The 21,644-nt window shown below is 51.6% G+C and overlaps 2 protein-coding genes across 2 annotated transcripts; one reads left to right on the forward strand and one right to left on the reverse strand.

Annotated features, from left to right (window-relative positions):
• The first annotated feature begins 804 nt into the window (after positions 1-804).
• On the forward strand, positions 805-8,514 carry LOC145361791 (parvalbumin, thymic-like). The gene is made up of 4 exons (XM_080217769.1): positions 805-865; positions 1,772-1,904; positions 3,194-3,303; positions 8,489-8,514. Exons 1-4 carry the CDS (start codon positions 805-807, stop codon positions 8,512-8,514), a joined length of 330 nt encoding a protein of 109 aa, XP_080073895.1.
• Positions 8,515-10,656: 2,142 nt separating this feature from the next.
• LOC145361705 (E3 ubiquitin-protein ligase TRIM56-like) lies at positions 10,657-15,647 on the reverse strand. Its single transcript, XM_080217620.1, has one exon. It carries the CDS (start codon positions 15,634-15,636, stop codon positions 13,681-13,683), a length of 1,956 nt encoding a protein of 651 aa, XP_080073746.1. The 5' UTR covers positions 15,637-15,647; the 3' UTR covers positions 10,657-13,680.
• Positions 15,648-21,644: the final 5,997 nt, after the last annotated feature.

Here is a 21,644-nt window from a genome sequence, read left to right on the forward strand (position 1 = left end):
TTTGTCCAGACGCCCCTTAAAACTCACTATCGTATCCGCTTCCACTCCCTCCCCTGGCAGTGAGTTCCAGGCACCCACCACCCTCTGGGTAAAAAAAACTTGCTTTGTTCACTTAGTGGGAGGGTTTATGCCCCAGAGTACTTACCAATTCACTCCAAAAACAGGATTGCTCCCAATTTCATTGACTGGGAGTTCTTTGTGTTCCTTTGACTCTCCTGTCAAACCTGAGAGAGAGACAGAAAGATCTTTATATATCAGAGAAATGGACTGAGACAGAGAGATTGTCACAGAGAGAGAGAGACCAGCGTTTTTCAATTTGTTCTTTCACAGGATGTGGGCACTGCTGACACGGCCAGTAACTGCTCCTATCCCTAGTTCCCCTTGAACTGAGTGTCTCACTAGACCAGTTCAGAGGGCAGTTGAGAATCACCCACATTGCTGACTCTGGAGTCACGTGTAGGCCAGACCGGGTAAGGACGGCAGATTCCCTTCCCTAAAGGACATTAGTGAACCAGATGGGTTTTTCCGACAATTGACAATGGTTTCAATGTTGTCATTCCCAAGACTAACTTTCAATTCTGGATGTTTTGTTAGAATTCCAGTTCCACAGCTGCCCTGAGCCCTATTCCCCGGAACGTTAACCAGGACATTGTGATTGCTAATCCAGTGATTTTATCACTGCTCTGTCTCCCCTCTGTTGAGGGGTTCGATTGTTTGCTCAGTATATAAATGTGATTGAAACATTCCATTGGTTGACTGTGGGCTGTAATGAGTGTACATTAACATCCTGTTCACAGGGTTACGATGAAGATATCGGATTTTCTTGCTGCTGCGGATGTGGCTGCTGCACTTGCTGAATGTACCGGTAAAGTCACCACGGAAACATCTCCCCACCTTCCCTTACGGATTCCCGTAGATTCACAGATTCCAGCTGTCCTCAGAGCTTCAGTCAAATGTGTGGAATCCACTCCATCCTCCCTGATCCAGCGTCAATTATACAACATTGCCAACAGCTTTTCCTCACATCATCAAACACAGCGCTCCCCCCCCAACACAGCGCTCCCCCCCCAACACAGTGCTCCCCCCCCCCCCGACACAGAGCTCCCCCCGACACGGAGCTCCCCCCCCCACCGACACGGAGCTCCCCCCCCCCCCCCGACACGGAGCTCCCCCCCCCGACACGGAGCTCCCCCCCCCCCCGACACGGAGCTCCCCCCCACCCCGACACGGTGCTCCCCCCCCCCGACACGGTGCTCCCCCCCCCCGACACGGTGCTCCCCCCCCCCGACACGGTGCTCCCCCCCACCGACACGGTGCTCCCCCCCCCCGACACGGCGCTCCCCCCACCCCGACACGGTGCTCCCCCCCCCGACACGGCGCTCCCCCCCTCCCCGACACGGCGCTCCCCCCCCCCCGCCGACATGGTGCTCCCCCCCCCGACACGGCGCTCCCCCCACCCCGACACGGTGCTCCCCCCCCCGACACGGCGCTCCCCCCCCGACACGGCGCTCCTGCTGAGCGCTGAAATATATTATAGATTGCAAACAGCCACTGTCAAACTTTCTATCCTTCCTTACAGCTGGTTTTGGAATATATGAATATTTGAGTTAGGGGGTGGAGGAGGCCATTTGGCCCTTCTAGCCTGCCTCACCATTGGATAGGCTCATCCACTCCCCTTCCCTGTCCAATGGTATTGAGCCGATTCTGGGCTATCTCCCTTTTACAGCTCATTAGCTGTCCTCCGGTGACTGAATCTCTTTTCCTCCTTCAGCTCCTGGCACCTTCCACCTCAAGAAATTCTCCAAAACCTCTGGCCTGACCAAGAAGTCCACAGATGAGATCAAGAAAATCTTCGCCATTCTAGACAAAGACAAAAGTGACTTCATTGAGAAAAGTGAGCTGAGGTACAGAACCTCCAAATTTTCCCATGTAACAGTAACAGGGGTGGCAGCAGGAAACCCCACTGCAGGCAGGATATTGAACAAGTGCGATAACTCCCACAGGTCCATGGGAGTCACTGTTGATCTCCCACTGAGTATGAGTTCCCCTGGTAACTGCCCAGCTGGAGATCACACCCAGGACTGGGCCTATTGAACTCTAGTCCCAGGTAGGGACTAGTGTGTGTGTGAGCACCACGGTAGTGCTTTTACTTTGCATTCTGTAACAAACTATGTTCCATAAACGTGAGGTTATTCACTTTGGAAGGAGAAATAAGGTGGCAGATTACTACCTGAATGGCTGTAAATTGGGAGAGGGGAGTGTGCAGAGGGACCTGGGTGTCCTTGTGCACCAGTCACTGAAGGTAAGCATGCAGTAAAGGCAGCAAATGGCATGTTGGCCTTCATTGCGAGAGGTTTCGAGTACAGGAGCAGGGATGTAATGTTGCCATTATACAGGGCCACGGTGAGAGTATTGTGTGCAGTTTTGGTCTCCTTTTCTGAGGAAGGATGTTCTTGCTCTCGAGGGAGTGCAGCGAAGGTTTACCAGGCTGATTCTGGGGATGTCAGGACTGATGTATGAGGAGAGATTAACTGGGTCAGGATTGTTTTTACTGGAGTTCAGACAAATGAAGGGGGCATCTCAAAGAGATTTGTAAAGTTCTAACAGGACTAGACAGGGTAGACACAGGGAGGATGTTCCCGATGGTGGGGGTGCCCAGAACTAGGGGTCACAGTTGAGGATTCGGGGTAGGTCATTTAGGACATAGGTGAGGAGACATTTCTTCACCCAAAGAGTGGTGAGCCTGTGGAATTCTCTACCACTGGAAGTAGGTGATGCCAAAACATTGAATGTATTCAAGAGGCGGCTGGATATGGGGCAAACGGGATCAAAGGTTATGGGGAGAAAGCAGGATGAGGTTGTTGAGTTGGATGATCAGCCATGATTGTGACGGATGGCGGAGCAGGCTTGATGGGCCGAATGGCTTCCTCCTGCTCCTATCCTCTATGTTTCCAGTCGGGCTTCCTGGCTTATTAAAACAGGGAAACTGGAAATCTTCACTGGGGAAGGACTCCTTGCCTTTGTTGAGGTCTCAGACTTCACACTGACTGCAACTGTCAGCAGGATATCCAACTGCGAGGGGCATCACTGGCCCGCCACAGAGATCCAGCACACACAAACAGGCACCCTGCTCTCCCATTACTCTGGGTTCTCCTCTCTGGGGATTCTGATGCAGGTTTGTTTTATACTAAAGGTTATTCCTTCAGTATTTCTGCCCAGAAGCTCGGGTTCTGAGTGACGCTGAGATGACCAGTTTCGTATCGGCTGGAGACGCGGATGGCGATGGGAGAATCAGTTTCTCTGGTAAGTGTTTAAATATTAACAAACAACTCACCCATTCCTCACTCCCTGCACAAACCTTCTGAGAATTACTGACTGTAAACTTAGGGATGGTTCAGTGTACACACAGGGAAATTGAATACATTGTTTTAAAACCAGCTTACTTGAGAAGGTCAAAATTTGGGTAATTTTCCTGTTAGGGTCCAGATCAGAAACTCCAAATTATATTGTGAAATCCGAATTAGCAGAATTTTTAACAATTAAAATATACAAACATGACCAAGTATAATTCTTAACAGCTCTCTATATTTCCAATTTAAGCAATATCCTCATAGATACACATCCTTTTTCAGAATTAATTAACACCAAACACAGATACTCTCACATTGATGTCAGATTTCCAGCCTTTTAAACCCCCTCTGGACATATATAGAAATCCTCTAACCCACAGAGAAGTTTCCGGAGATAGAGCTACCTTCAAACAACAGAACTTCAGAGAGACACCAATTTTCTGGCAGATCGCAGTCCCTAACCTCTAAAGACACCAAGCTACTCCTTCTCTCCATAGCTCCAAACAGCAACTGAGCTGGGATTTGATTGGTGGGCTAGCATCACCCAGCAACATGATCTTACTTGTCAATCGATCCAAACTAGCCTCACTCTCAAAAAGCCCACAGGAAAACACTAAAATAAAAATCCTTCTGCAGTCCAGATTAAAACAACCATTCACCAGATTAAGATCAATTATGCTGCTGCAGTAACAACTGGGATACAGTTCCTGAAGGTGCTGACTTTCACTGGGATACAGTTCCTGAAGGCGCTGACTCTCACTGGGATACAGTTCCTGAAGGCGCTGACTCTCACTGGGATACAGTTCCTGAAGGCGCTGACTCTCACTGGGATACAGTTCCTGGAGGCGCTGACTCTCATTGGGATACAGTTCCTGGAGGCGCTGACTCTCATTGGGATACAGTTCCTGAAGGCGCTGACTCTCACTGGGATACAGTTCCTGAAGGCGCTGACTCTCACTGGGATACAGTTCCTGGAGGCGCTGACTCTCATTGGGATACAGTTCCTGAAGGCGCTGACTCTCACTGGGATACAGTTCCTGGAGGCGCTGACTCTCATTGGGATACAGTTCCTGGAGGCGCTGACTCTCATTGGGATACAGTTCCTGAAGGCGCTGACTCTCACTGGGATACAGTTCCTGGAGGCGCTGACTCTCATTGGGATACAGTTCCTGAAGGCGCTGACTCTCACTGGGATCCAGTTCCTGAAGGCGCTGACTCTCACTGGGATACAGTTCCTGGAGGCGCTGACTCTCATTGGGATACAGTTCCTGAAGGCGCTGACTCTCACTGGGATCCAGTTCCTGAAGGCGCTGACTCTCACTGGGATACAGTTCCCGAAGGTGCTGACTCTCACTGGGATACAGTTCCCGAAGGCGCTGACTCTCACTGGGATACAGTTCCCGAAGGCGCTGACTCTCACTGGGATACAGTTCCTGAAGGCGCTGACTCTCACTGGGATACAGTTCCTGTAGGTTCTGACTCTCACTGGGATACAGTTCCTGAAGGTGCTGACTCTCACTGGGATACAGTTCCTGAAGGCGCTGACTCTCATTGGGATACAGTTCCTGGAGGCGCTGACTCTCACTGGGATACAGTTCCTGAAGGTGCTGACTCTCACTGGGATACAGTTCCTGAAGGTGCTGACTCTCACTGGGATACAGTTCCTGAAGGTGCTGACTCTCACTGGGATACAGTTGCTGAAGGTGCTGACTCTCACTGGGATACAGTTCCTGAAGGTGCTGACTCTCAGTGGGATACAGTTCCTGAAGGTGCTGACTCTCAGTGGGATACAGTTCCTGAAGGTGCTGACTCTCACTGGGATACAGTTCCTGAAGGTGCTGACTCTCAGTGGGATACAGTTCCTGAAGGTTCTGACTCTCACTGGGATCCAGTTCCTGAAGGTGCTGACTCTCACTGGGATACAGTTCCTGAAGGTGCTGACTCTCACTGGGATACAGTTCCTGAAGGTGCTGATTCTCACTGGGATACAGTTCCTGAAGGTGCTGACTCTCACTGGGATACAGTTCCTGAAGATGCTGACTCTCACTGGGATACAGTTCCTGAAGGTGCTGACTCTCACTGGGATACAGTTCCTGAAGGTGCTGACTCTCACTGGGATACAGTTCCTGAAGATGCTGACTCTCAGTGGGATACAGTTCCTGAAGGTGCTGACTCTCACTGGGATACAGTTCCTGAAGGTGCTGACTCTCACTGGGATACAGTTCCTGAAGGTGCTGACTCTCAGTGGGATACAGTTCCTGAAGGTGCTGACTCTCACTGGGATACAGTTCCTGAAGGTGCTGACTCTCACTGGGATACAGTTCCTGAAGGTGCTGACTCTCACTGGGATACAGTTCCTGAAGGCGCTGACTCTCACTGGGATACAGTTCCTGAAGGCGCTGACTCTCACTGGGATACAGTTCTGAAGGTGCTGACTCTCACTGGGATACAGTTCCTGTAGGTTCTGACTCTCACTGGGATACAGTTCTGAAGGTGCTGACTCTCACTGGGATACAGTTCCTGTAGGTTCTGACTCTCACTGGGATACAGTTCCTGAAGGTGCTGACTCTCAGTGGGATACAGTTCCTGAAGGTGCTGACTCTCACTGGGATACAGTTCCTGTAGGTTCTGACTCTCACTGGGATACAGTTCCTGAAGGTGCTGACTCTCAGTGGGATACAGTTCCTGAAGGTGCTGACTCTCACTGGGATACAGTTCCTGAAGGTGCTGACTCTCACTGGGATACAGTTCCTGAAGGTGCTGACTCTCACTGGGATACAGTTCCTGAAGGTGCTGACTCTCACTGGGATACAGTTCCTGAAGGTGCTGACTCTCAGTGGGATACAGTTCCTGAAGGTTCTGACTCTCACTGGGATACAGTTCCTGAAGGCGCTGACTCTCACTGGGATACAGTTCCTGAAGGCGCTGACTCTCACTGGGATACAGTTCCTGAAGGTGCTGATTCTCACTGGGATACAGTTCCTGAAGGTGCTCACTCTCACTGGGATACAGTTCCTGAAGATGCTGACTCTCACTGGGATACAGTTCCTGAAGGTGCTGACTCTCACTGGGATACAGTTCCTGAAGGTGCTGACTCTCACTGGGATACAGTTCCTGAAGATGCTGACTCTCAGTGGGATACAGTTCCTGAAGGTGCTGACTCTCACTGGGATACAGTTCCTGAAGGTGCTGACTCTCACTGGGATACAGTTCCTGAAGGTGCTGACTCTCACTGGGATACAGTTCCTGAAGGTGCTGACTCTCACTGGGATACAGTTCGTGAAGGTGCTGACTCTCACTGGGATACAGTTCCTGAAGGTGCTGACTCTCACTGGGATCCAGTTCCTGAAGGTGCTGACTCTCACTGGGATACAGTTCCTGAAGGTGCTGACTCTCACTGGGATACAGTTCCTGAAGGTGCTGACTCTCACTGGGATACAGTTCCTGAAGGTGCTGACTCTCACTGGGATCCAGTTCCTGAAGGTGCTGACTCTCACTGGGATACAGTTCCTGAAGGTGCTGACTCTCACTGGGATACAGTTCCTGAAGATGCTGACTCTCACTGGGATACAGTTCCTGAAGGTGCTGACTCTCAGTGGGATACAGTTCCTGAAGGTGCTGACTCTCACTGGGATACAGTTCCTGAAGGTGCTGACTCTCACTGGGATACAGTTCCTGAAGGTGCTGACTCTCACTGGGATACAGTTCGTGAAGGTGCTGACTCTCACTGGGATACAGTTCCTGAAGGTGCTGACTCTCACTGGGATCCAGTTCCTGAAGGTGCTGACTCTCACTGGGATACAGTTCCTGAAGGTGCTGACTCTCACTGGGATACAGTTCCTGAAGGCGCTGACTCTCACTGGGATACAGTTCCTGAAGGTGCTGACTCTCACTGGGATACAGTTCCTGAAGGCGCTGACTCTCACTGGGATACAGTTCCTGAAGGCGCTGACTCTCATTGGGATACAGTTCCTGGAGGCACTGACTCTCACTGGGATACAGTTCCCGAAGGCGCTGACTCTCACTGGGATACAGTTCCTGGAGGCGCTGACTCTCACTGGGATACAGTTCCTGAAGGCGCTGACTCTCATTGGGATACAGTTCCTGGAGGCACTGACTCTCACTGGGATACAGTTCCCGAAGGTGCTGACTCTCACTGGGATACAGTTCCTGAAGGCGCTGACTCTCACTGGGATACAGTTCCTGAAGGTGCTGACTCTCACTGGGATACAGTTCCCGAAGGCGCTGACTCTCACTGGGATACAGTTCCTGAAGATGCTAACAATTTATTGAGCTCTGTTGATACAGGAACGATGTTTTTTGGCAGAGGCACATGCACCTGTACCTGGACAGGAACTCAATAAACTGTTTGTTGATTGGAACAGGTCTGAGTGCTGAGTGATTCCTTCAAATTCATTCACAATGACACATAACCCGAGACAGATTAATCACCAATTCTGATTGGCTAGCTCAGCCTAAAGGGGCTGGGTCCTGTCCAATCTCAGTGGTTATCGATTACATACATTACACCTTGATCCAATAGAATTGGTGGATAACTGTGATTGGGGGGGGGTGGGGGGTGGGGGGTGGGGGCACGAACGTCTGATTAATCCATGCCTTGACCCTAGTAACTTGCTAATGACTTGCTGGCGCCTTATTACCGACCTTGAGTAATGTTTCTGTCTGTCCAGCATGCTCTTATCCCTTTATTTGTTGATGTTCCGTGTTCAAACAGGAACTCTTATCTGTCAGCTACATGAGAGGCAGTGCAGAACTTGTTCTTTTACTTTAGTTAAGCTATTAGATCCCAGGATGAATTGGCCGTGTTAAATCCTCCCTCAGTGTAACCCGAACAGGCGCCAGAGTGTGGCGGCTAGGGGATTTTCACAGTAACTCCATTGCAGTGTTAATATAAGCTCACTCGTGACACTAATAAATAAGTTTTAAACTCTGCCATTTCCCATGGGAACCGAGGGAGGTTTGGATGGTGTGGTGTGACTGTGTCTCTCTGCTCAATGAGCTTGTGTTCAGCGAGCGTCTCTCGTGACTTTTGCTGCTTTCCAATATTGGGGAGGGGAAATGGGGCAGGAAATAAATTCAATAACCTCTCGGTGAAAGTAGATGTGCTGATGTTGCAGAATTCCAGAGTCTGGTTACAGCGTAAAGTGGATTCCTGAGGAAGGCCGATTCTGGACTGTGAAGAGCGAGTCTGCAACCCCCTCCCTCCCCGCTCCCCGGAACTGATCAAAGCCAATGGGGTGCCCCCACTTTTTACCAGCTCGATCTGCTCTTTAACCTCTTCAATCCAGATGGCAATTTATTTACTGAAGAACAATAAAAATCTCTTTGGAAGCTCTTGGTCAGTCTTGTTGCTGTAACGTGTGGAAGGTACAGTCATCAGGAACAACTGGTTACCCTGGAGATGTTCCCGTGACTGTCATTCCCACTTGGAAGTTGAACAGTTTCGGATTTGCTTTTACGCGGATTCCGAGGTGACGAGCAGCTGTGTCAGGGCGAGAATCCTCGGCAGAAAGTCAATGGCACTGATTCTTATCGTTCACCGATCTGAGGGCAGCACAGTGGGTTAGCACTGCTGCCTCACAACGCCAGGGATCCGGGTTCGATTCCCGGCTCGGGTCACTGTGCGGAGTGTGCGCATTCTCCTCGTGTCTGCCTGGGTTTCCTCTGGTTGCTCCAGTTTCCTTCCACGCTCCAAAGATGTGCGGGTTAGGTTGCATTCACCATGCTAAATTCTCCCTCAGTGTGCCCGAACAGGCGCTGGAATGTGGCAACTAGGGGATTTTCACAGTAACTTCATTGCAGTGTTAATGTAAGCCAACTTGTCATCACAATAAATAAACTTTAAAAACCATTTTATCGCTGTCAGGACAAGCTCAGGCTGATCTGTCTCAGTCTATTGAAGCAGACAGCCTATTCTCAGTGTTAGCTCTCTCTAAAGCACGCTGCCAGGAACATTATTTCAGCACCATATAATGAGGACGCGTGACCCAGAAAACAGCAATCTTCACAGCAATAACTCCCAATAATAACATCCAAATGCTCAATTCACCCACTGTGGAATCAGGCCAGTTACAGGGTCCCCATTTAAAACCCAGCAAAAATCTCCCAATTAAAAAACTCAATAAACTCTCAGAGTCACTGGGAATTTCGATATGTTTATTATATTGTACAATCAAAACATAGACTAATCCACAGATATCGAGTACAATGGAATGTGGAGTAATTACTGAGCTGTAACTTCCACAGCATCGAGATTCTAGCCTCTTTCCCCAATTATTTCGCTGGTCTTATCCCAGCCCCCACCCCCCCGCTCCCCCACCCCCCCCAACCCCCAGGCCCAGAGTCAAAGTCTGGCTCCGTCAGATCAGAGCTCACACCCCCCCCCTTTTACACAGCAGGGGCTTAGGATTGGTCAGATCGCCGAGAGTGAAGGAAGCTGGGGGGCTGGTGGGGGGGTGGGGGAGGAGACCTTGTGGGTGGGGGGAGTCCTGTGTCAGCGGGGGGAAATAGTCAGGGGGACAATTCTAGGGATGGGTTGTTGAGGAGTAGGGGAGAGTCCTGTCAGCGGTCAGTCTGGATCCGTACAATAGGCACCCAGATGTTACAACAGGTTTTAATTCTAACTTCCTCTGGGTAACTGCTGGTGGATCCTGGTCACCCAAAGTTTACTGTTTAATTTTCGGATGGTTCCTGGCACAGGGAAAGTTTACATTTCTGAGTAACTTCTGTACCAATTTTATCCGTGAGATTGCGAGGTGGGGGGGGGAGTCCCCAGTGCATTTTTGGGGTAACCCCCTCTCTGCCCAACACTGGAAAACTCGGTAATTACAGCCCATGCACAGATTTTGGTCTGATTTACATTCAAATCCTTTCACATGATTATATAATTAGCAGCATGACTCTGCTGATACAGACAGTGCTATGCTTATAGACTGTGCTAATATAGACATTATTATATAACAAGCAATACGACTGGATATAGACAACAAGCAAGCTCGGGAATCGAAACCTGGGCTAATCCCCCACTCAGTGTGAGTCAGCAAAGGCCAAAGCTGGACATGGACACTGACTGGAATCATAAGGATTGGAATGTTCCTGTTCCGCCGGCCATGGGAATCGGAGCAGGCGTAGGGCGGAACATGGAAAGGTCTGTCGACTTTGGGCGGGATTTTCCAGTCTCGGGGCGAGCGCAGCTGGAAACTCCTGCCCAAAGAGACCAAACGTGCAGTGTCATTTTCACAGGTGTCTCCCAGTCTCGCACACAAACTCTGCTGAACTTAGGAGGTTTGGAAAAGCCCCTCTTCCAGCAGCAAATCTTTCAATCTCTTCACTTGGTTCTACATTAAAGAATCATTTTTTAAACAAGTTAGGTAAATTATTGATCACTTTTCCTACCATCTAAATAACACAACACTAAAAAAAACCTTGTGTCCCTTTGGCAAATTTACTCATCAATCCTAATCCTGTAATCATTTCAACTGGCTATTGGTCCCGGGGAATCCCATGGCAACAGTGATCATAGGTTAGTGACCTGGTCCTGCAATCCTATTGGTCAATATAATGAGGTATTTGGATGAGCCTGAGCTCAGAGCCAATACAAACAGTAAACAATTGATCCCAAAAAGTACCAAACACCTAAAACACAACCAATCACGACCCAATCCCATCAAACCCCAAACCCCATCAAACACTGCCAAACACCAAACCCTATCAAACAGTACCAAACACGGCCAAACCCCAACAGTACCAAACACTGCCAAATACCAAACCCCAACAGTACCAAACACTGCCAAACCCCAACAGTACCAAACACTGCCAAATACCAAACCCCAACAGTACCAAACACTGCCGAACATCAAACCCCACTGAACGCCAACTCTGCCAAACCACATCAAACACTACCAAAAACTACCAAACCCCATCAAACCCCAAATCCAATCAAACCCCAAACCCCACCGAACCACCCACCCCACCAAACACCATCCTCCACAGGGACGGAAAGCCACAGTATATTCTGTTGAGCTGTTTAAATGAAGAACACAGGAAAGTACAAAAACATATTCAAATATTGGAATGTTTTGAACAAGTGTTGATGTCCAGGTCAGATCATCAAATCACAGAATCTCATTTGGCCCATCGAGTCTGCACCAACTCTCAGACAGAGCATTTTCCCCAGAATCACCCCTTGCAAACCCCATAACCCCATCCATTTACCCCACCAATCCCCTAATTTACACTTCGTTGGATGTTAAGGGGCAATTTAGCATGGCCAATCCACCTTACCTACCCATCTTTGGACTGTAGGAGGAAACCGGAGCATCCAGAGGAAACCCACACAGACACGGGGAGAATGCACAAACTCCGCACAGACAGTGACCCAAGCCAGGAACTGAATCTGGGTCCATAAGACCATAAGACGTAGCATCAGAATTAGGCCACTTGGCCCACTGAGTCTGCTCCGCCATCCAATCATGGCTGATATTTTTCTCATCCCCATTCTCCTGCCTTTTCCCCATAACCCCTGATCCCCTTATTAATCAGGAACCTATCTATCTCTGTCTTAAAGACACTCAGTGACCCGGCATCCACAGCCTTCTGCGGCAAAGAGTTCCACAGATTCCCCACTCTCTGGCTGAAGAAATTCCTCCTCATCTCTGTTTTAAAGGATTGTCCCTTTAGCCTGAGGTTGTGCCCTCTGGTTTTAATTTTTCCTACTAGTGGAAGCATCCTCTCCACATCCATTCTTTCCAGAATATCCAGAGCCTTATCCAGCCTCAGAAGTCCATCCCTGCTCTTGTATTCTAGCCCTCTTGACATGAATGCTAACATTGCATTTGCCTTCCCATCTGCTGACTGAACCTGCACATTAACCTTAAGAGAATCTTGAACAAGGACTCCCAAGTCCCTTTGTGATTCTCATTTCCTAAGCATTTCCCCATTTAAAAAATAGTCTCTGCCTCCCTTCCTCCTTCCAAAGTGCATAACCTCACACTTTTCCACATTGTGTTGCATCTGCCACTTATTTGCCCACTCTCCTAACCTGTCCAAGTCCCTGGCGCTGCGAGGCAGCAGTGCTAACCACTGTGCCACCGTGCCAGCCTGGGTAGCACAGCTAAAAGTAAAGCTGGCTCCAATCTGCCACAAGCTCAAATACAGGCCATCTTCTGTAAAGCAGTTGGACAAACCCCTGTTCCCACCTTTATGTCGATTAGAGTTACATTAAAGGCAGGTCTGTGATGTTGAACCACATCTGCTGAAAACCAGTCTCAAATTTCTCCAAGTTATTCACATAGTGGGTGGAATTTAATGGAGGTCTCACTCTCCCATTGGCTGGTGGGTCAGTGAGATCCTTCTCGTGCAGACACGCCATTGGCTGAGATCGAGGCCATTGGCTGCAGAATTCCCACCCACTGAGTAGACAACCAATCAGAGACCAACGGTTCCCAATGTTCATCTGTGCTGGGATCCCAGCAGGAACAGGAACCGGAGGAAGCACTGAGATGTCACCGGAGCGGAGACCTCTGGAGGATGTGCTGGAGACGTCGGGTGGTCTTTGTGCCTGAGGGGTCCGTTCTCCTTTGATGAGATGAAGTGGAAATATCTGCTCCAAAACAAAGGAAAATTGAAATCACTGCAGCAGAGCTGGGATCAGCATCGGATCCCAGGCTAATGGGAAGCTAATGGTGGGAAGGGGATTGGGAGAGGGTGAGTCGCAGAAAGGCTTAGAGGCTCATTCTCTGTGGATTATTTAAGGTATTGAACTGGCAATGCCCAACTACCACTCCTTCCTGCCCAATTAAATGCCCTCCCCATTGCCAACTTAGTGGAAGGGTGTTCAATTTCTCTCCACCCTCCTCCTCACATTTACAGAGAGCGGGAATCTTTCATTGCTCAGGGAAGTTGGATTCTCAATCAGAAGCAGGTACTTTGTCACCTGTGTGTGCGGAGTCTGCATGTTCTCCCCGTGTCTGCGTGGGTTTTCTCCGGGTGCTCCAGTTTCCTCCCACACTCCAAAGATGTGCTGGTTAGATGGATTGGCCATGCTAAACTGCCCCTTGGGGTCAGGGGGAGTAGCAGGGTAAATAGGTGGGGTTAGGGGGACAGGGTCTGGGTGGGTTAGTTGTTGGTGCAGGCCCGATGGGCCGAATGGCCTCCTTCTGCACTGTAGAGATTCTGTGATTCTTGGTTAATGTAGATTTTTGTTATGTGGATGGTGTTAGAACACAGAACAGTACAGCTCAGGGACAAGCTAATCCCTTCTGCCTGTCCTTGGTCTGTGTCCCTGAATCCTACCCAGGGGGTTCTGCTCTTAATGCACAATCAATCTGTAGACACGAACAAAACCATCGTTTTGGGTAATGATCAGGTTGTTATCCTGGTCCACTGTAATAACGCGTGGCTTGTGCAAACCGTTAGTCACATTCAATAACTCCTGCTTAAAGACTCCAGTTGATGAAAATAAGAGGATTCTGCTGGGCTCAGTCACATAAATATTGTCCTTTGCATCGACACACACGCTGAAAGGGTTAAGGTTGCACTCCAGGAAGCTCTGTGTAATAACAGTAAACACTTCTTCATCCCTGTTGAAAATAACAACACATTTCTTCCCAGAATCAGACACAATGAACTTTTCTTCACTGTTAATGGCAATGAAGAGGAAACGTATACCCTGGTAGCTCCGTGGCTTCACTCTGTCCACCACACACCCGTCCGGATTGTAGAGAGAGATGGAACACAAAGATCCCTCACTCACGGCCACGTACTCATCTTCAAAAGCAGCAATGGGGTAAACGGACTCTGAACCTCGGAGGAAAAGCTTCCTCACTAATGTGCCGTCCATTTCCAGAAAATGAAGCCTCTGGCTGACAGAGCAGGCAATAACATCACCACAAACAGCCACGCCACACGGGTCATCATCATCTTCCATCACTGAGATTGTCATCTTCAGTGACCCATCGTCTAGAAAATATTTTAGGACGGAATTATTTTCATCCACGATGATGATGTCTCCATCCTGGGAAGTGCTGACACCTGTCAGCTTTGGGTCGAAGAAGTCACAGTCGAGTTTTGTGTCGAAGGAATATTTCTGGATGGCCATGTCCCTTGGCGGAGCTGCCGGTGGGTTGGCTGGGGTCTGTTTCCCCTGCTCAGTCCGAGGGTTCAGCTGGGATCCACAAACTGACTCATCACCAAATGTGACGCTAAAGAGTTGATTTTGTGATATCCAATCCTTGATTGATTTGTTGACAGTTACTTTGGGATTGGCTTTGTTTAAGTCTTGGCTGCCCAGTGCCTGTAACGCGCTAATCTGATCCTCTACAATGCTCTGTAAGCACAGTATCTCCTTCACATCAGAAGCTGGTAGGATCCGTGCACCAAATTCCCTGGTGCTTTCTGCCTTTCTCTTCTGCAGCTGAAGTGTAGCCCTGGCAGCCTCACATAACTCTTCCTGTTTCTTCATGTGATCGGAGACAGTCTTTTTGATGGCGTCTCCCTGTTTAAACAGATCGTTCAGAACCTGCGTCAGAGTGTCATCGATAGTGGACGTTATGGAGCGTTCTATCGCCTTGAACCCCTCCATCGCTTCATCCAGCTCACCTTCCTGCTGGATCGTCAACTGGATATCGTTCCCGAGTCTTTCCAGCAGTTTTCTGAGCGCCGGTTTCTTGGCTTCAGCTGCTTCAGTCAGTCCAAGTCTTTTATGCTTGTTGCAGGAATGGGAGTAACATCTGGAGCAGATGACTCGCTCACAGGTATTGCAGTAATGGGCCACTCTCTCCTTGGGGTGACTTTGGCAGCAAACTTTCTGCTTCATCGCCCTCAGGGTCTCAGCCTCATCCTCACCCAGGGTGGCACCAGCCCAGTCCACCACCCTGTGGCTTGGGTGGGCAGAGCGGTGACTGTTCCCACAAGTCTGGCACATGTGGTTAGAACAACTGGAACATCTGAGCACGGCGGGACTGTTCCTTTGGCGCCCTGGCGGACACAGGCTGCACCTCACCTCGGGGCTTTGGAAAAGATCCAGGAGACGATTGATGAAGAAGTTGCTCTGCAGCTGACTGACACCAGCTCTCAGATCAACCGATTTCCGGCACTCGGGACACTGGATATTCTTCTCATTCCTGGCCAGGCTCTCCAAGCATTCCCGGCAGTAGGTGTGGAGACACGGCAACATCTTAGGTTCCTTGAAAGTACTAAGGCAGATCTTACAAATCAGTAAATCGTTTTGGATCTCATCAGCAATGTTCGATGTGGAGGAAGCCATGGTGTCCACACAATCTGGAACAGAACAGAACACACAGTTCATTTCAGGTATTCATTCAGATAATTCCAGATCCACCATAGAAAGCATCCTTTCTGGTTGGGTCACAGTTTGCTATGGGCTCCTGCTCTCCCCAAGACCACAAGGAACTATAAAGGGTCATGAATGAAGCCCAATCCATCACACAAACCATTCATTGATTCCATCTATGGCAGCACGATGGCACAGTGGGTTAGCGCTGCTGCTTCACAGCGCCAGGGACTAGGGTTCGATTCCCGGCTTGGGTCACTGTCAGTGTGGAGTCTGCACATTCTTCCCATGTCTGCGTGGGTTCTGTCCAAGCGCTCTGGCTCCCTGGTTAGGGTGCAGTGACCTGAACAGATGCCTGAGTGTGGCGACTAGGGGATTTTCACAGTAACTTCACTGCAGTGTTAATGTGAGCCTTACCTATGACTATTAAATAAACTTTCACTTTCTTTCTACACTTCCGGATCTTTCTCTACACCCTAGCTATAACACTACATTCTACACTCTCTCATTTTCTCCTCTATGAATGGTATGCACAAGCAACAATACTTTTCACTGTATATTAATACATGTGACAATAATAAATCAAACCAAAAAGCAGCCGGCATAATCAAGGACCCCACACACCCCGGACATTCTCTCTTCCACCTTCCTCCATAGGGAAAAAGGTACAAAAGTCTGAGGTCCCGTACCGACCGACTCAAGAACAGCTTCTTCCCTGCTGCTGTCAGACTTTTGAATGGACCTACCTCGCATTAAGTTGATCTTTCTCTACACCCTCGCTGTGACTGTAACACTACATTCTGCACCCTCTCCCTTCCTTCTCTATGAACAGTATGCTTTGTCTGTACAGCGCGCAGGAAACAATTCTTTTGACTGTATCCCAATACATGTGACAATAATAAATCAGATTATTTGTTCCAGGCTGCTGGCTCTGACTTTAACCTGCTCACATACAACAAGTAAAAAGTCTGACAACACCAGGTTTTAGTCCAACCTATTTATTTGATACTATACTCGCAAGCTTTCGGGTTAGCCCCTTCGTCAGGTGAAGGGGCTAACCCGAAAGCTTGCGAGTATATTATCAAATAAATAGGTTGGACTAAAACCTGGTGTTGTCAGACTTTTTACTGTGTTTACGCCAGTCCAACGCCGGCATACCCACATCACATATACAACAAACCAAACTTCAGAGAACAGGATATTGCAGAATAGAAACCGAAACTAAATCGCTGGCACAGAGGAGAGGGAGGCGTTAAACAGCCGAGAAAAGAATCCCTCCGCTACCATTGCAAAGACAGTGAAACCTCTGAGATTTTACACTGGCAAAGAAACGGGAGGGTTCACATTCACTCATCTGAAGCTGAGAGCAGCCTGGGACCCAGGATCACACAGCAGCTCAAACTTTCTGCCGCTCTCACCCCCACTACTGTCAACATCTCCCCCACCAAACAAAACAGCCCCTGGGGACAGGCAGCAGGTGATAGATAAATGCACCGAGCAGGATGTGTGTTTAGATTGTTTTGGGACTCTCTGGTTCCCCTGCTTACCTGTCAGGGTGGGAGCTGACCGCCTTCCTCGATACTGAACTTAGTTCCGGGCTCCTGTGGCAGACAGCAGGAAGCTCTGAGCCCCACCTACCTTCACATCGACTGAAATAACACAACCCCTCTCGCCTGTCTCACTCCTCCCATTTCAGAGGATTACCCACAGTGGAAATGTTACACTCAAAATATTTACTTGTATCACAATTCTACGGAAGCACGCAGGCTGTGACTTGATCTGTGTGGTTTAAACATCTTTGCACCGTTTAAACTTGAATATCTTCGCACCTTTTGGAATGACCATTTTGCAATAGCTGTAATGTTTCTTTGACTATACTGGAGCAGTGTGAGTTGATGGTGTCACAAGCCACGCTGATGTTATCTGTGGTGTATGCACAGCATCCGAATATCAGCGATGGCCATCCGCAATGTTTTTTCAGATATTTTACACATAAAGTAAATTTTTGCAAATAAAAATACACGAGTGACAATTGTCATTGAAACAGCCCAGAGCGCAACATCAACCAGTTGGAAATTTTATTGATTTGATTATTGATGTGGAGATGTCAGTGTTGGACTGGGGTAAACACAGTAAGAAAGTCTCACAACACCAGGTTAAAATCCAACAGCTTTATTTGGTAACACAAACTTTCGGAGTGTTGCTCCTACATTAGGTGAGTGCAGAGTTTGATTCACAAACAGGACGTACGTGGGCACAGACTCAACACACATGAGGACGGCCTCAACTGGGATCTTGGGTTCATGTCACACTATCTGTAACCCCCCATGACTTGCCTGGACTTGCAAAATCTCACTAACTGTCCTGGCTGGAGACAATACACATCCCTTTAACCTGTGCTTAACCCTCTCTCCACTCACAGTGTCTGTACCTTTAAGATTTGATTCCCTGTAAAGACTCGCATTCCAACCATTATCTTGTAATTGAGTGTGTGTCTTTATATGCCCTGTTTGTTAACTGGACTCTTCACTCAACTGATGAAGGGGCAATGCTCCGAAAGCTCGTGTACCAAAGAAACCTGTTGGACTTTAACCTGATTTCTTATTGTCACATGTATTAGAATACAGTGAAAAGTATTGTTTCTTGAGCGCTATACAGACACAGCATACCGTTCATCGAGTACATAAGGAAGAAGGACAGGAGAGGGTGCAGAATGTAGTGTTACAGTCATAGCTAGCGTGCAGAGAAAGATCAGCTTAATATATGATAGCTCCATTCAGAAGTCTGATAGCAGCAGGGAAGAAGCTGTTCTTGAGTCCATCGGTACGTGACCTCAGGCTTTTGTATCTTTTCCCTGACGGAAGGAGATTGAAGTGAGAATGTCACACGTCCCTCCCTGTGAGGCTAATAGATAGTCCAAAGCCATTCGGTTTTGTAACGCCACGGTCCGGACAGCCACCAGCACAGCCGAGACCTCGGCCAGTGCCTGTCCAGTCGCCTTAGCTGTTACATTTTCCAGTTGTTCCAATGCCGAGGCCATAAGAATCAATTTACTTGCAGCCTTGGCTCTTCCATTTGGTGGAAAGGTTAGCATAAAGAACCATTTAGCTCCGCTAATGGCTCTTCTGACTAGCAAGGGGTGATGCTGAAGGGAGGGTAGGAGGTGCATGTAGGGTGCGACATATCCCAGATAACAGGATTCTATCCAATTGGTAGGAAGCCACGGGTATGCTTTAGTGCCACATATGAAATATATCCCATTATAGGCTGTAAAATCATCAGCCAATGTCATCCAGGGTATGGGGGTGTTATGTGTCCAAGAGGTGATATTCAATATCCTGGAAAAATCAAAGACAAACATTCCCTTATCAGATAGGCCTGCTACTGCTCTCTGCCATTCAGTTATAAAGCTGCAGTTACTTTGCCTCACCCTCTTTCCTGTCCCTGATTTACTAAAACATAGGGAACCTCGCACATCACTCAAGGGGACAACAAGGGAGGGTGGAAGCAAGGCATGATTATATGCAGGCTGGTACCAGCTTGAAAACCCACTCATTTCATAACCAGCTGATTCCCATTGTATCATACCTCCCCCATTCCCCTGCCCCATTGCCCCCATTCCCCTCCCCCATTGCCCCCATTCCCCTCCCCCATTGCCCCCACTCCCCTCCCCCATTGTCCCCATTCCCCTCCCCCATTGCCCCCATTCCCCTCCCCCATTGTCCCCGTTCCCCTCCCCCATTGTCCCCGTTCCCCTCCCCCATTGCCCCCGTTCCACTCCCCCATTGTCCCCGTTCCCCTCCCCCATTGCCCCCGTTCCCCTCCCCCATTGCCCCATTCCACTCCCCCATTGTCCCCATTCCCCTCCCCCATTGCCCCATTCCCCTCCCCATTGCCCCATTCCCCTCCCCCATTGTCCCCATTCCCCTCCCCCATTGTCCCCATTCCCCTCCCCCATTGCCCATTCCCCTCCCCCATTGTCCCCATTCCCCTCCCCCATTGCCCCCATTCCCCCTCCCCCATTGTCCCCATTCCCCTCCCCCCATTGCCCCCATTCCCCTCCCCATTGTCCCCACTCCCCTCCCCCATTGCCCCCACTCCCTCCCCCATTGTCCCCACTCCCCTCCCCCATTGTCCCCACTCCCCTCCCCCATTGTCCCCACTCCCCTCCCCTCCCCCATTGTCCCCACTCCCTCCCCCATTGCCCCATTCCCCTCCCCATTGCCCCATTCCCCTCCCCCCTCTCCAGCAGGACCACAACTCCCAGCAGGCACCGCGCCGCTCCGCGCACGCGCAACTCCCCGGAGCGAGATGGCGGCGGCGGCGGTAGCGGATGGCGAGGCCGAAAATTCACCGAGTTTCCGAGAGCTGGTACCGGGGGAGGGGGAACCCGGGCGGGGGAGGGGGAACCCGGCGGGGAGGGGGAACCCGGGCGGGGGAGGAGGAGGGAGGAGGGGAGGGAGGAGGAGGAGGAGGAGGAGGAGGGGGGAGGAGGAGGAGGAGGGGAGGGGAGGAGGGGGGGGGAGGAGGAGGAGGGGGGGAGGGGGGGGGGACGGGTGGTGGTGGTGGTGGTGGTGCCCGGGCTGGGGGGGGGGGAGGGGAGGAGGAGGAGGAGGAGGTGCCCGGGCTGGGGGGGGGAGGAGGAGGAGGAGGAGGAGGTGCCCGGGCTGGGGGGGGGGGGGGGGGGAGGAGGAGGAGGTGCCCGGGCTGGGGGGGGGGGGGGGGGGAGAGGAGGTAGGAGGTGCCCGGGCTGGGGGGGGGGGGGGGGGGGAGAGGAGGAGGAGGTGCCCGGGCTGGGGGGGGGGGAGGAGGAGGAGGAGGAGGAGGTGCCCGGGCTGGGGGGGGGGGGAGGAGGAGGAGGAGGAGGAGGTGCCCGGGCTGGGGGGGGGGGGAGGAGGAGGAGGTGCCCGGGCTGGGGGGGGGGGGGGAGGTGCCCGGGCTGGGGGGGGGGAGGTGCCCGGCTGGGGGGGGGGGGGGGGGGGGGGGAGGTGCCCGGGCTGGGGGGGGGGGGGGGGAAGGTGCCCGGGCTGGGGGGGGGGGGGGGGGGGGGGGGAGGAGCCCGGGCTTGGGGGGGGGGGGGGGAGGAGCCCGGGCTTGGGGGGGGGGGGGGGGAGGAGCCCGGGGCTGGGGGGGGGAGGGGGGGGGGAGGGGGGGAGGAGCCCGGGCTGGGGGGGGGAGGGGGAGGGGGGGAGGAGGAGCCGGGCTGGGGGGGGGAGAGGGGGGAGGGGGTGCCCGGGCTGGGGGGGGGGGGGGGGAGAGGGTGGTGCCCAGGCTGGGGGGGGTGGGGGGGGGGGTTGGGGGCGGGGGTGCCCGGGCTGGGGGGGGGGGTGGGGGGGTTGGGGGCGGGGGTCCCGGGCTGGGGGGGGGTTGGGGGCGGGGGTGCCCGGGCTGGGGGGGTGGGTGTGCCCAGGCTGGGTGGTGCCAGCTGGGGGGGTGGGTGTGCCCAGGCTGGGGGGGTGGGTGTGCCCAGGCTGGGGGGGTGGGGGGTGGGTGTGCCCAGGCTGGGGGGTGGGGGGGTGGGTGTGCCCAGGCTGGGGGGGGTGGGTGTGCCCAGGCTGGGGGGGTGGGGTGGTGTGCCTCGGCTGGGGGGGGGGGTGTGGGGTGGGGGTGCCCGGGCTGGGGGGTGGGTGGGTGGGTGTGCCTGGGCTGGGGGGGGGGTGTGGGGTGGGTGCCCGGGCTGGGGGGGGGGGGGGGAAAGAGAGCGAGCGATACCCAGGAGAGATGGAGCGGATACCCGTAGGAGAGTATGAGGATACTGGGGGATAGCAGATACCAGTGGGAAGGGGAGAGACAGAGAGCACGGATACCAGAGGATGGGCTCCAGGTTAAGAGGGCGGGGGTATCGCGGATACCTGGGGTGCGGGGGGCAGTAGAGTTTTGGATACCAGTGCTGATCTCTCTCTGTTCTGTGTTTCCAGGGTGTGACGGAGGTTCTGTGTGAGAACCTGTGAGCAGCTGGGATGGAAAACTCCCACCAAAAT

This window comes from Carcharhinus amblyrhynchos, chromosome 35 (assembly GCF_965287045.1).
Source record: "Carcharhinus amblyrhynchos chromosome 35, sCarAmb.v2.hapA, whole genome shotgun sequence".
NCBI lineage: Eukaryota > Metazoa > Chordata > Chondrichthyes > Carcharhiniformes > Carcharhinidae > Carcharhinus > Carcharhinus amblyrhynchos.

Excerpts from the sequence above, each read along its gene's own strand:
- LOC145361791 (XM_080217769.1), top strand. The coding sequence starts at position 805 with ATGAAGATATCGGATTTTCTTGCTGCTGCGGATGTGGCTGCTGCACTT. Across the intron at positions 1,905-3,193 it reads ATTGAGAAAAGTGAGCTGAG|GTTATTCCTTCAGTATTTCT; the intron begins GTACAGAACCTC and ends TTTATACTAAAG. Across the intron at positions 3,304-8,488 it reads TGGGAGAATCAGTTTCTCTG|AATTCCAGAGTCTGGTTACA; the intron begins GTAAGTGTTTAA and ends CTGATGTTGCAG.
- LOC145361705 (XM_080217620.1), bottom strand. The coding sequence starts at position 15,636 with ATGGCTTCCTCCACATCGAACATTGCTGATGAGATCCAAAACGATTTA.